Source organism: Pempheris klunzingeri, chromosome 5 (assembly GCF_042242105.1).
Source record: "Pempheris klunzingeri isolate RE-2024b chromosome 5, fPemKlu1.hap1, whole genome shotgun sequence".
Classification (NCBI taxonomy): Eukaryota; Metazoa; Chordata; class Actinopteri; order Acropomatiformes; family Pempheridae; genus Pempheris; species Pempheris klunzingeri.
Genome location: NC_092016.1, coordinates 9,407,903 through 9,420,757, shown reverse-complemented (window position 1 = coordinate 9,420,757; position 12,855 = coordinate 9,407,903). Strand labels below are relative to the sequence as shown.

General features: G+C 42.8%; 1 protein-coding gene across 2 annotated transcripts; it reads right to left on the bottom strand.

Moving 5' to 3' along the window:
- Positions 1–4,973: 4,973 nt before the first annotated feature.
- On the bottom strand, positions 4,974–12,784 carry taf3 (TAF3 RNA polymerase II, TATA box binding protein (TBP)-associated facto). Of its 2 annotated transcripts, none has more exons than XM_070831024.1 (7): positions 12,442–12,784; positions 11,777–12,019; positions 9,369–11,194; positions 8,630–8,712; positions 7,535–7,805; positions 7,164–7,270; positions 4,974–5,878 (listed from the first exon to the last, which is right to left on the bottom strand). In XM_070831024.1, the coding sequence occupies exons 1-7, from the start codon at positions 12,605–12,607 to the stop codon at positions 5,764–5,766; spliced, it is 2,811 nt and encodes a 936-aa protein (XP_070687125.1). In that variant the 5' UTR covers positions 12,608–12,784; the 3' UTR covers positions 4,974–5,763. The 2 variants fall into 2 exon arrangements, with proteins under 2 accessions (XP_070687125.1, XP_070687126.1); XM_070831025.1 differs by having other exon boundaries at positions 7,550–7,805.
- Positions 12,785–12,855: the final 71 nt, after the last annotated feature.

Below are 12,855 nucleotides of genomic sequence, written 5' to 3'. Positions count from 1 at the left end.
AGAAAATTGATTTTGTTGTTTTGTGACTGAGGGAGTTCAGTGAGGCCTGGGTTGGGTTCAGTAAATGTCTGATCACTCAGGCTTGTGCTTTTCAGTGGCCTGTACGATTCAGAGAAAAAAACACCTGCATCACATCCATCTTTTGTTCTTTATTTATAGTTCATGCAAGTGTCTGAGTCCTTGTGGAAGTTTAAGGAAGGTAAATTATCACATGAGAATGCTATAGGTTATTGATTTTTCTACTCCCATACAATTCAAAACTAAACCATTGCCTCCTGATTGAATTGTTTTCTGTCTAGGGACGATGGGATGGATATGAATGGCCAAAGTCATTAGATTTAAATATATGGTTTCTGGGTTCCTAGTAGAGACACATATAGGGACAGCAGAGGAACACCACCCTGCCCACAGACACTCAGTCACAGCATGGGAGAATGCCTCAGCTGGAAACAATACATCCTATGACAATATTCAGCCCAGACAAAGAAGCAGTCCAAATACGGGCTGCTCCACAAAAGCTTGCCCAGATTTGAATGAGGGGCCAACCCCAACGTACCTCATAGGCAGGTCCTCATTCCTGACAGAGATCCCGGCCGCAGAGGGGGGACAGCGCATGCTGTTGGCATACAAACTCTGCACCAGGGCCAGCTCAGAAGAGTGTTCCAACATCGGTGCTCTGGAAAAATCCACCCGCTGTAATGGACACTTTCTTCTCTTTCCCTCTTTCCTCTATGTGTTTCTCTCCTTTTCTCTGTCTCCCGCCCACTCTTTCTCCTCGGTTTAGTGCAGCAGAGCGGCGCCCACCCCCTTCGCTGACTGGCGTGGCTGAAATAATCCTCTCTGACAGCTCATCGTGCGCTAATGCATTGTGCTGCCTGCGGCAGCCCAGTTTGCAGGCTGTAAAGCTGTGGCCACAGTAGCCCTCTTGCACTAATTGACACCCATATTAGGAAAACTTCAGGAAATTGGACATGGATGATTTATTCCCACTGTCATATTGGGGAAAATTAGAGGAAACATCAACACAGTTGCCGCAAGATCTCTTCCACAAGTCTTGGTTTTGTGGTACGCTTCTGTGCATGTTGGCATGTTTTTGAATCAGTGATCTGCTCCAAAGCAAGACCAAGACAAGGCATCCTCCTGCAAATGGGTTTATCAAGCCCGACACCTTAAAATCTGCACTCATTATAACTGTTTTTACTGTTAAATATTCTGCTCACCACTGAGCACCTGTACATGGTGTAGGTAAATATTCTAACCACTCTCTATTCAGCCCCTATGGGATGAACATGTCACTGTCCCCCCATGAGCTGGCTAATAATAAAACAGTGGGTGACAGGTAGAGAGCTTTCCTTGACAACCTCTTGTCATTATTATTCTGGAGTAGATGGGGATAAAGATAGCATGCAGGAAGATGAGCAAACATCGTAGTCAGCATGGAGACTTGGTACCGACAGTACGGCTCCTATTGTTCACCATTTCAGACTGCAGTCAATCTGTGCTGAAATAAGTGCAATTTTTGAAAGTTATGTTAACTGCTTGTGATTCTGCTGACATACCTGTACGTCCTGTATGCGTCTACAGAATGATCTAGGATAGGAAATGGTTCTCCACTTATACTAAATTACTGGACAGGATTCAGAGCTCAACTACAGAGGTTTATCAAAGAAGGCACCTTGCATGTTAATTTGCATTGGATAAAGCTCATTTGCCTATGTTTCGAGCCACATAGTTGGGAAAATGATGAAGGCAAGGCCATTTTGAAGCTACTGAACACTGCAGAATGTTTTGCCGTCATCATACCAATCCGATTATAACATTGAAAGTAATTTGTCACAATACTCTTTGGACAAAACCCAGGAGAAATTAAATCTGGGTCTCATTCTCCCATAGGTGTTGTGTCCTGTTAGAGTAACATGACATTAAGTAGGAAAGTCATCTGAAACAGGGTCGTGTCGCTGTGTGCTGGTATCACAGCAGAGAAGACCAGCGTGAAGGGGCTCCACTTCCTCTGATCATGACACAAAATCCTCCTCATTTCAGTCCTGCTCTTGCTGCTGACATGAATATTTAAACACCAATGTGGAAATCCAGTTCTTTATGATGTGTTGCTGCTTAGTATGACTGTCAGCGCCACAGGCGTCATGGGGAGCAGAAAATAACTGACGGCCTTTCTTCCTGCTCTGATCTACCAACATGTAAGAGCACAAAAAAAAAACCGCCCTGCATGATAATGTTGCATGTTCAGATGCTGTTCAGTGAAAACCTAATTCAAAAGAGGTTCCAGGAGTAAATTAATACAACACAAAATGGTGAATGAATGCTAGATGAAATGTATTTGTCATATAATGAACTTGTGAAAGCGGGAAAAGATACGTTACTTTGAGAAAACAGCCACATCCTGTTCACATCCACAGTGAAAAGAAAGCTGGTGTCAGTGGGTCTTGGTGCACGCTGCGGCTGAAAAAAATGCACTCAAGCCTGTCATGTAATCAGTCAAATACCAGCACGTGTTAACAGCAGTGCAGGTGGCCTCATGATGAGTGAAAGCAACCAGCAGCTTTCCCTTTTTGCCGCTCGTGGGCTCCCGTGGGACTGATAGCACAAACAAATACTGTCTGTGTTTTTGTGGGTTAAAACTGAAACTGTCACAGCTCACTGCACATTGTGTTCTTCAATGGGTACTAATGCCGAGCCCTGCCCACACTGAAGAAGTAACATTAATTTGGCATTTTAATTTGAAACAGCAGCATTATATCTTGTTTATGGGGTGGTGTCGATGTGTCTGGACAAGGTGAAAACTGTTTTATCTCACAGGAAATGAAGATATAATCCTTTTTCATGTCAGACGTACTAGAACGCTATCTTTATCAGTGCTGGGCGGTAAAATTTATGATCCAACAGATGCTAGCAACAAGCTTTGACTGTACGAGACCTGACACCAGCATGTGTGACTGAAGAGGGAGAGACATGAGTGGAGTTACCATTTTAGCATTAGACTCTGGTCAGTGGAGGATGCTGCTATCTGTGACTCTGACTTTTTAATTCATAAAAAAAAAATAAAATCCTAATCTCAACAATCCTTTTAGCTAAAACTTAAAAAGTGCTTTGTTATAGATTTAACACTCTACATTCCCCTTCTAATTCTGTGCGAGCTGACTGTTCGTGTGGACTTGCATGAGTGAATGCATTTCATATGATAAAAAGCTGTGCCACATTGAAATGTCAGCTTGTTTTGCATGGGCAGAAGTCTTTCTACTTCCCCCTTGGGTCACACCATTTTTTCCACTTCCTCTTTGATTTAGTGTTATCGGAAGACACTGCGTAGCAACCCACTCAAGGAGAACAGTGAATAAGAAAAAGGAGCATTTTGCAAGTTTAAAAAGTGAAGGGGCCATGTGTGCATTAAGCTCTAGATAATATCAAGCATCTACACCTCATGAGGGTATAAGAGCCTGAGATTTACTCCTACTTATTTCTAAACTCTAACTGCTGCCTCTGTGACGGTTCTCCCCAAATAAGGGCATCAAATGATTAGGTTTCAGTGATTAGGTTTGCCACAATTTCAATTAAATGAAAGTAAAATGGAAATGATTTTTGTGCTAAAGTAGAAAGACGGAAAGGTATCCTGGTGTGGTCATGGATTCACACTCACATTTTAACAGCAATCAGACAAAAGTTGGCAAATTACCACCAAACATGTAGTAGAATTACAGAATTAATGTCAAGATCTATTAAAGCTAATCAAAGCCTTTATGCTTAGTGTGCTAAATGATTTTAAAGGGCTTTTCTCAGGATTTCTTAAGTACTCTCAGATCATTCAGCACTCTGCTGCTCTGCACATCACATTACACCACTCGGTCAAAGAACTTATTTTAAAGTACTGCTACTGTTTATAAATAGTTTAACGATATGACACCAGAAGACACTTCTGATATATTATTATAGAGAAACTAGACCTCTGAGGTCAGTCAGCCAACACTGGTCTGCCGATTGTTCCCAGAAATAAATAAAAGCACAGCACATCTGATAAGCATCTAGACATGTCAGAGCTCAGTGTGTAACGTCATGCTTGACTGGTAATAAAACCCTCCGCTTATAGATGTCACAGCCGAGTTCTCCTCCAGCAACCCGCTCACAGGTGCATTTTACTTCAAAGAATGGAAAAAGTTACACCAGACATGCAGATCCTGCATCATAAAAATGATAGTCCACTAATAACTGGGGAGACATATTTTACTATCTCACAGTGCATTCTTTTCTGCAGAAATCTTGATGGCTCCTGAGGGGCTGTAAATCATGCTGTCCCAGTCATCCACAGCTTCTCTCATGAATGCGGGCACTTCTGTAGCTGGTTGTACTGGAAGGCATGCACAAGGATTCCACATGCATCAATAAAGAGACACCTGTTACATTTCTTACATTCACAATGCGGTCAAACATGTTTTTTTGCGAGCGTGCGGTGGGGTCTACACATGTAAAGAGCAGCACTCCAGCGTCTGTGCACAAAGAATGACACCCTGTGGTCAGCGAGGGAAAAGCAAAAACAAGTCTGCTGCAAACGCCACAGGAGGCATTTTTAGACGCACTCTAAGACGGTAAGAAATCCGTTCTCCACAATCAATCTTTTAGATAAGCCACCCTGTGCAAGTGTGACTGTCGAGCACTCTCCCACACATCTTACGTAGGAGAAGTGCTGGATGACAACTCAGCAGAACAGCCCCAAATCTGGGCTAATGCATTGCACAGACTGCTGCAAGGGAGGATCCTTAACTTGATATTTAACCAGCTGCACACTGCTTAGACGAATTCTGAAAAGAACAAAATTCAACGTCTGAAACTTGGTTTGTTAAAATATTTCCAATCTATTCTATATGTAAAGCAAATGCAAAACAAACAGCTGCTGGGAATGACGTGGGCAAATGTGGAGGATTAAATAAGGATGCACAGAAGTGGCTGACAGAAAATGTGGGTACAATTTCGATGGTAATGACATTTACTTCTTAAAGTCTGCGAGTACACAGACTGTTCATCTTTAATATTGAAATATCAGCGAAATGAATTACATTACAAGCACAGCTACAGTATAATAACTCCAGGACAAATCCATGTGAAGAAAAAATAAAAATACAAACTTTAAATTTAAAAAATGTACAGAAATTACAGAAAATCATTCGAGTTAAAAACCAATATCTGAAAATGGATTTAACAAGTCAGAATCCTAAGAACAAAATGCACTTGGCTTGGAAGTTGGTATTGACACATTTATACACACCTGATGCCATTATCATCATCATCATTATATACATGACATTTCAATTATACTGCAGAAAACCGGGGAAAGGTTTGACTCAGAGGTCATCCCTTTTGTGGCAACAAGAAGGAAACAGAAATAAAGACGATGGATGTTAGTTGTTCTCTAGTTCTGCTTTGTTGAGCTCACAAATTGTCATGGTCTCCTCATAGAAATGTAATTGTCATGATCTCCTGCGACTGGACATCCGAAACAACGAGCAAACAATTTACAGGTGAAGAGGGAAAATCACTGAGCCCACATGAGAACTAAGGCTGGGTATGTGCTGGTTAAAGCCTTTTTTCTTGCCAACTCACAAAGCATCGTGGCAGACATCATTAAAAAAATCATCAGATGTTAGTATCAGCCACAATTTTAAACTTTCTTTTTTTATTTTACAGCAGTGCCACGAGTGTTCAGTGATGGCTTTAAGTCCAAAAAAGTCCAAAATATGTGCTTTTTGCATAGTGTCAATGCAGTTTGTGTTTCCTTTTCTTGTGTTTTTTGTCCTTCTTCTTACTGGAACATTTAACACAGAACCACTGCTGGTCCTCCGGAGGGGCTGTGTGGATCCCAACACAAGGCCTGAGCACACAAGAGGAGGAGAGAGTTCAGGTTAGTGAAAAGATACACAGGATGCAGCTAATTTAACATTTCCACAAGGGGTCTAACACGGCATGTATTAGTCCTAAACTGTTACAGGTCATTCAGTTCAGACTTTCTTCAGCTCGGTGAACAAAATAATTACTGTCAAATAAGCTTAATACTTGACTTTAAATGGAAAGAAAACTGAAGCATTGACTGTTAATCAATGCCTGAAGAGACTGTCAGGTTGACTTGGCATGAAAAAGCTGATGTGTGCTCCTAAAAGCCACTCACAGATGTTTTTAAAATCATGGGGGTACATATTACTTGGAATTCTAGTGACCCAACCAATCCTGTGGTTTTTGTGTGTTTTTCAGTCTTATTTATCATTTACAAAATTAGAAAACAACAAATATATTCTACAACAGTAACTAACTAACTAACTTACTAAATAAATAGATAAATAAACTTTATACTGTCAAATTAAATTAACATCTATCTTGGCAGTGGGACAATTAATGAGAAATGACATATGAGGAATCGGAGCTGGAGGATGTTGTTTGGATCAGTAATTTGGAAGCATTATGTTTCCCAGTATGATAAAATGACACTGGACAAAGAGAGTTGATTATCTCTGGAAACATAAAACAACCAAACAAGCTGAGCTGCTGGCAGCACCATCACCCTTTGGTCAGTAACATTTCAGTCAAAGACAAGCTGTGGTCGTCCAGGAATTATCCACGGCCCAACTCAGACACTCTCACTACAAATGGATGGACTTTCAAGACCACACAGAGTAAATATATAAAACTTGAACAGAGTGAACGCAGTCCTGGTTTAACAATAAACCTTCATGACAAAAAACTTCAAACTGCACTGGTGGCTCTGATGGTTGATTTAAGATAATTAGAAATGTTAGGAGCATATCTTCATAAACGTTATATTTGCAAGTATGCACGTTTGAGTCTTTTGTAATAAGAATGGTGCATTACTGACATATTCACATTTATTTACTCTTTTCTTTCTTTTCTTCCTGACTACCTGCCAAAACTTCACAGGCCAACGAGCCATCGTTTTTATGTACTTAAAAATAAATGATAAACGCTGTAAAAACAACACACCAAACTGTGACCTCAAAACTAAGGTGCATACCAATGGACATGCACAGATCCGTGAAAAAAGGCTTAATTGTCAACTATGCATAACTATAATCCAGTTTAAATAAACAAACAGGGCACAGAGGGGGAACAGAAAAAAAAAAAATACATGGAAATAAGTCTCTTACCAATGATACCAATCATCACAGTCATCACATCCTATCATAGGGCTGCCATCATCAGGTTTGTTGCATCCAGGACAAATCCAGATCTGGTTTCCCCATTCATCTCGTATCTTGGGTAAATACATGCAATAGAGAGCATTAGCAACACAGCAGGGACAAAAGAACAATCACATAAACAAGGCAGACTAGGGAAAAAAAGGGGTAAAAAATCTAACATGAATAACCATGTCGTCTGTTTTATCTTACTGTCCATCTAGACTGAGAAAACCCTGAAATACACCCCATGTGCTTAAAGATAAACAACACCTTATGAAAATACTGTTGTCACATGCATCATTTATCAAGAAACAAAAGTGGTGAGTGTGAGCACTCACCACGTAAGTACTAACAGTCTCAGTTACTACGCTGCGGACTGGTGTTTTGAGGGACGTGGCAGGAGACAGCATGGGGGCAGGTGGGAGCAGTGATGAAGGGGCAGGAGGTGGTGGAAGTGGAGAGGCAGGAGGGGGCAGAATGGGTACCACTGGGGAGAGTATTGGGGGTGGAGGGGGCGTCCGAGGGCGATTCCCAGGTCCAGACTTGGCAGCGGGGGTCTTGGGAGCTGGCGTCTTTGGCTCTGAATTTGGAACCACTTTGCTGATGACACTGGTGACAGACGGAGACAAACACACGTGAACATAAGTGATGGTGATATTATGATAAATGGTGTTACTATGTCTATGCAAGCTGTATAATGTAAAGAATATACATAAATGTCAGTATAATTTTATTTTATTCACATATAATAACAGCATGCATGTAATAGGAACATGCTTTTACATCGTAGTTTCATATGTATCTGTTTTGACTGAGTGATTTGATGTTTTATTTATTGATTGATTTCAAGTTCTGCTTTGTATGATTCTTTTTACTATGTTCTTAGGCCTCTGTTGAAAATCTTAATCTCAGTTGGACTTTCCTGATTAAAAACAATTGACATATGAGCAATTTTTCTATATTAGTAGCAATACCATACCTGAGTTTGTGTATACAAATTGAAACAAAACAATACTTTTTTTCCCCTTTATACTTTGAGTGATAAAAACATGCATAATTTCTACAAACCCACCATTTTTATGTAACAAAACAAGCCAATTTTTTTCAAATTGGTAACATTTTGATTTGAATCAGTGACAAAACTGTGAATCTGAACAGATAGACACATATTCGATGCAAGCTTTAGGTACTTGACAGCTTAATACTGCTTAAATAATGATAATAATGATAACAATAATAATAATAATAATAATTCTACAGACACATTTCTGTCATTACAAAAAAGTATTGACATGAATCTCTATAATATGGCTGCAAAATCAAACATCTAAATCCAGTGCAAGAAGAAGAGAATCTCACAAAACATGACAAAGAGGTGACAGAAGAAATATTACCAGAAACGTCACGAAAAAAAAGATGTAATCAGTGCTTACATTTTGTCCTGGCCTGCTCCCACCCTGAGTGTCAGTCTGGGGATGACTGGCGACGGTACAGTTGCTGGAGTGTCGACTTTCACCTGAGGAAACAGGAAGGACTCGGTAAACTTCAGCGACGAGTTCGGACCAACGATTCACGGCGAGGTGAAACCATTTTAGTACGACGCAGGCAGAAGTTGGAGCAGTGCTAACTGGCACTCAGCTTGTAGTTGCTATTGACTGGTTTTGGAACGTAAAGGACGTCGCCTGTTTCAACAGCCAGTCAGCTTGAAGCAAAGTCAGCTGGTCGAGTCAGCAAACTGTCAGCTGGTGGACATGACAGGATTTTGGATGAAGGAAAACTCCTCGAAACTGCTACAGGAATAGACGGGAGAGATCCTCCTGTCTCAGCATAAAGCCTCATAGGTATATGTTGAAGCCCCCATGGACAGCTCAAAATTCATGACCGTTTCCATGTTAGTTTGTTTTTTACCTTTTTGCCATTTGAACAATACCTGAAATGCACCGGTGGCAAGTAAGACACTATCTCTACACTTTAAGACGCTGCTAATTCTATCCAGCATTAAAAACAGCCAGCAGTTAGAACGGAAGTAGAAAATTGTTGATATGAAGATGATTTGCTGTCTCATCTAGTCATAGTCTAGTTTTCAGTTTCAACTCTTCCTTGTCGCAAATCTTTGGACTGACCTGGGCTTCACACAGACACATAATGACAAACCGAATGCAAAAACGTTACCTTCTCCAATCGAATTCTCTCCTTTTCTTTCTCCTTCTCCTTTTCCCGTTTTTCCTTCTCCCTCTCCTTTTCTTTCCTCTTCTCTTCTTTCTCCCTCTCCTTTTCTTTGGCCTTCTCACGCTCCTTATCCTTCTCCTTATCTTTCTTTTTCTTCTTCTCCTTCTTGTCTTTCTTCTTGTCCTTCTCCTTGCTCTTCACGTCCTTATCCTGGAGGATCGGGGCCAAAGGAGGGAGCATGGAGGGGATGCGCAGGCAGGCAGAGGGGCTGAACAGTGGTTGGAGTTCAGCCAGAGCAAAGGGGGCCAACGCAGATTGTTTCTGCCGGTCTTCCTTGCTCCTGTCTTTACCCTTGTCCCTCTTATCTTTGTCCTTTTTACTCTTTTCTTTATCCTTCTTTTTGTCTTTGTGTTTCTCCTTCTCCTTCTTGGGACCATCTCCATCTCTGGTTTTTATCTTGATGGAGCCTTCAGGTAGAGTAAAGTCTTGCTGAACGAAGAGCTCATCATTCTTCAATCCAAAGTCCTTCCACGGTATCTTGCCGTCCTTGGAAAATTCCTTATTTTTATCCCTGTTCTTATCCTTGTTCTTCTCTTTCAGCTTGCCCTTATCTTTTTCCCGGTCTTTGTCTTTTGGCTTATCTTTCTCCTTCTTTTTCATTTTAGTTTTGAGCTCCTTCTTCAGCTTTTTCTTGACATCTACAGACGAAACAATCTTGTTCTTCTCCTCGAACACCTTGAGCAGAGGCTCAGGAGTAGGTGGTGAGGCTGATCCCGAGGACACATATTCCCCTTGGTTTGGTGGGGGCGCAGATGGACCCCCCTGGTTGACCTTTCGGAGCACTTCATTGATTGAATCATCCATAGTCCAGTTTCCTAATCCTGCGTGAGGCTGCAGGTGAAGCGGTGTTGACGTGTCTTTCGTGGAAATGCTGGCCCCAATCGAGAGTTTAGGTGTAGACGGCTCCATGATGGTCAGCCTCCTGGGACTGGAGAATCCATTGCTGTCCGAATCAGAGCCAGAGGAAAAAGCGAAAGGATCAGGTTCCCGCTCAGCACACGCTCTGGCAATCACAGCGTCAATGGAGTCATCGATGGCTGCATTATCAGGCTCCAGTTTCTTGAAGGGACCCTCAGCTAACTCCCTGTCCTCTATATTTGGACGCATATGGATGTTCTCTTTGCCCATCCTCTCACTCAGCGCAGACAGCGGTAGCTTATGCACGCCCTCTGTCTTGCTCTGAGGTTGGGATGCTTTAGCTGAACCCATCTTTGGGCTCTTGGGGCTTTTAGGACTCTTCGTCCTGCCTGGGGATTTCTTCCTTTCCTTAGACGGTTTTGGAGAGTGGATGGGACTACCGCCCACCGGAACAGGAATGGCCCCTTTAGGGGACTTAGTCCGTTGTCTGCCAGGGGATGAGACCTTAGGCTTTCTCCCTGGAGTGGTGAGCCCCTTCTGATCAGAGTGTTTTGGTATTACCGGCTGAGGCCTGAAGGAAGGCAGGGTTCCAGAGGGTGTTTCAGGTGACAGGGGGTCAATGCTGTCATGAGAAGGCAGCATGCCAGGGGGAACACGTTGAGGGTTGAGAGAGGTAAGGGGCTCCCTGGGCTCAACCCCCCACTCGGGGCTGAGGCCAGGGTATAAGCGTGGTCTCTTGGAGGTAGGCATCATGCCCATAGTTGCGTCAGGACTGTCCAGGTGCCTCTTCAGTGGGTGGTTCTCATCGTTGACCGTCTCATCTTCGTCCAGTTCCTCCTCATCCTCTTCCAGTGCCACCTGCATAGCTTCAGCTGATGTGCCCATGTCAGCGAGGACCTCCTCCTCCTCTTCTGGAGAGGAAAGGGACAAAATAAATGAGATAAGCACTGCTTTCAATTCATCTCCAAGGAGGTTATTATGATGGCCCACTCAGACTAAATTGCAGATAATAGTTTAAAGCACCTATAATAAGTAAGCCTAGCTAAAACTACATCTGCAACCTGACATAACCTCACCTTTAGAGGGTGATAATATTCAGTTTTTGTTTAAACTGTTTTAGAGATAGTAATTCAGCTTCATTATCATCTTGGAGGACGTAGCTTGTGGCGCTACTGAACTGGACTGTGTTATGCTGTTTCATAATGTTTAGTCCACCCTCGTTGGAGTGGATAAAAGTGGATAAACAAAACAATAAGTGATCTTTATAACCACCATGACCATAGGGTAAACTGCAAGGCTGTTTTGGACTGCATTACTTTTAGCTAGATGAACCCAATCCTCCCAAGTGGTGTACATTTGTATTATGATTATTCTACCAAATGTGGATTGCTTGAAAGAATGTTGTCTGCCAAAACTATACTCTAAATCTGTGGAAATGAACACACACACACACACAGACAGACACACCGATGTATGACATAATGTGTACTGACCTTCTTGTAAGGAGACCAGTGGTGGCATGTAATCTGGAATGTAATCCTTCCTTTCCTCCGCATCTCGGGCTCCAGGTTGGGGAAACTGCAGGACATTGTTCTTGCTGACAGGAAAGAGCGGCGTTTGATGGGTGAAGGGCACAGGCTCCAGGTTGTGGACGTAGTCCTCCAGTTCACTCAGACTCACCCCCAGCAGCCTGAAGGCCTGGCTCACATCATCCAGGACTGGATCTGTTCTTCCATCTGAAATGCAGCATCAAAAGAAGCCTCTTGTTTATCAAAGCATACTGTTGGGGGTGGATAATAACCCTGGACAAAAGTGTGACATATACAAGGAGGAGCCCTGACTGATGATGACATTCAACCTGAAGCAAGAAATAATGCAACAGGTTTCAGGCTGACAGTGAATCTTTTTTCTACAGATAAGACAGCGCTCAAGTGCTTTTGCATGTGACATCGACTATTCAGTGCTGCAGCTAGAAAGCATCATAGCCACAATAATAACAACATATATAGAGGCAGCTTAGCCATGTAGCCCCTGTACTTTTTGACACATTAACATCTGCTAGGGGGCGCCACCCACAGAACCAGTCAACAACAACGTGATCGACTACTTCAGGTTTATGGGTTAAAAAAGTAATCGGGGTACTACATGAAGCACTTACAGAGCTCAGAGTACCGATGGCAGGCCCTGGCTAACTGCTGGATATATCTATGCAGCACATCGGACAGCAGATCGCACGCAGTGAGCTGAACCGCATCCCAGCCCAGAGCCTGGCAGATCTGCGCCACCGAAACACGCAGCAGCGAGCGGGCATAGCTCTCGCACATCTCGCTGACTTTGTTACGGTATTAATCCCGGTCAGTTCCTCTTCCAAAACATGCTCCCGGTCCTCATGTTTCACGGAACCCCTGGGGGGCTTGAGAAAACCCGCTACCGCGGTTAATTTCGGACATCTACTTCAGTAAGTATATTGGCGCTTTCGCCAGAGTCGCCATCTTGATTCTATCGATAGACCCATCCCCGAAATCCACACCGCACATGCGCACAAGTCAGCGTCTGCCTCCACGGCGCCGCT

Excerpts from the sequence above, each read along its gene's own strand:
- taf3 (XM_070831024.1), bottom strand. The coding sequence starts at position 12,607 with ATGTGCGAGAGCTATGCCCGCTCGCTGCTGCGTGTTTCGGTGGCGCAG. Across the intron at positions 12,020-12,441 it reads CCATCGGTACTCTGAGCTCT|ATGGAAGAACAGATCCAGTC; the intron begins GTAAGTGCTTCA and ends GCTGCATTTCAG. Across the intron at positions 8,713-9,368 it reads AGAGAATTCGATTGGAGAAG|GTGAAAGTCGACACTCCAGC; the intron begins GTAACGTTTTTG and ends CTGTTTCCTCAG.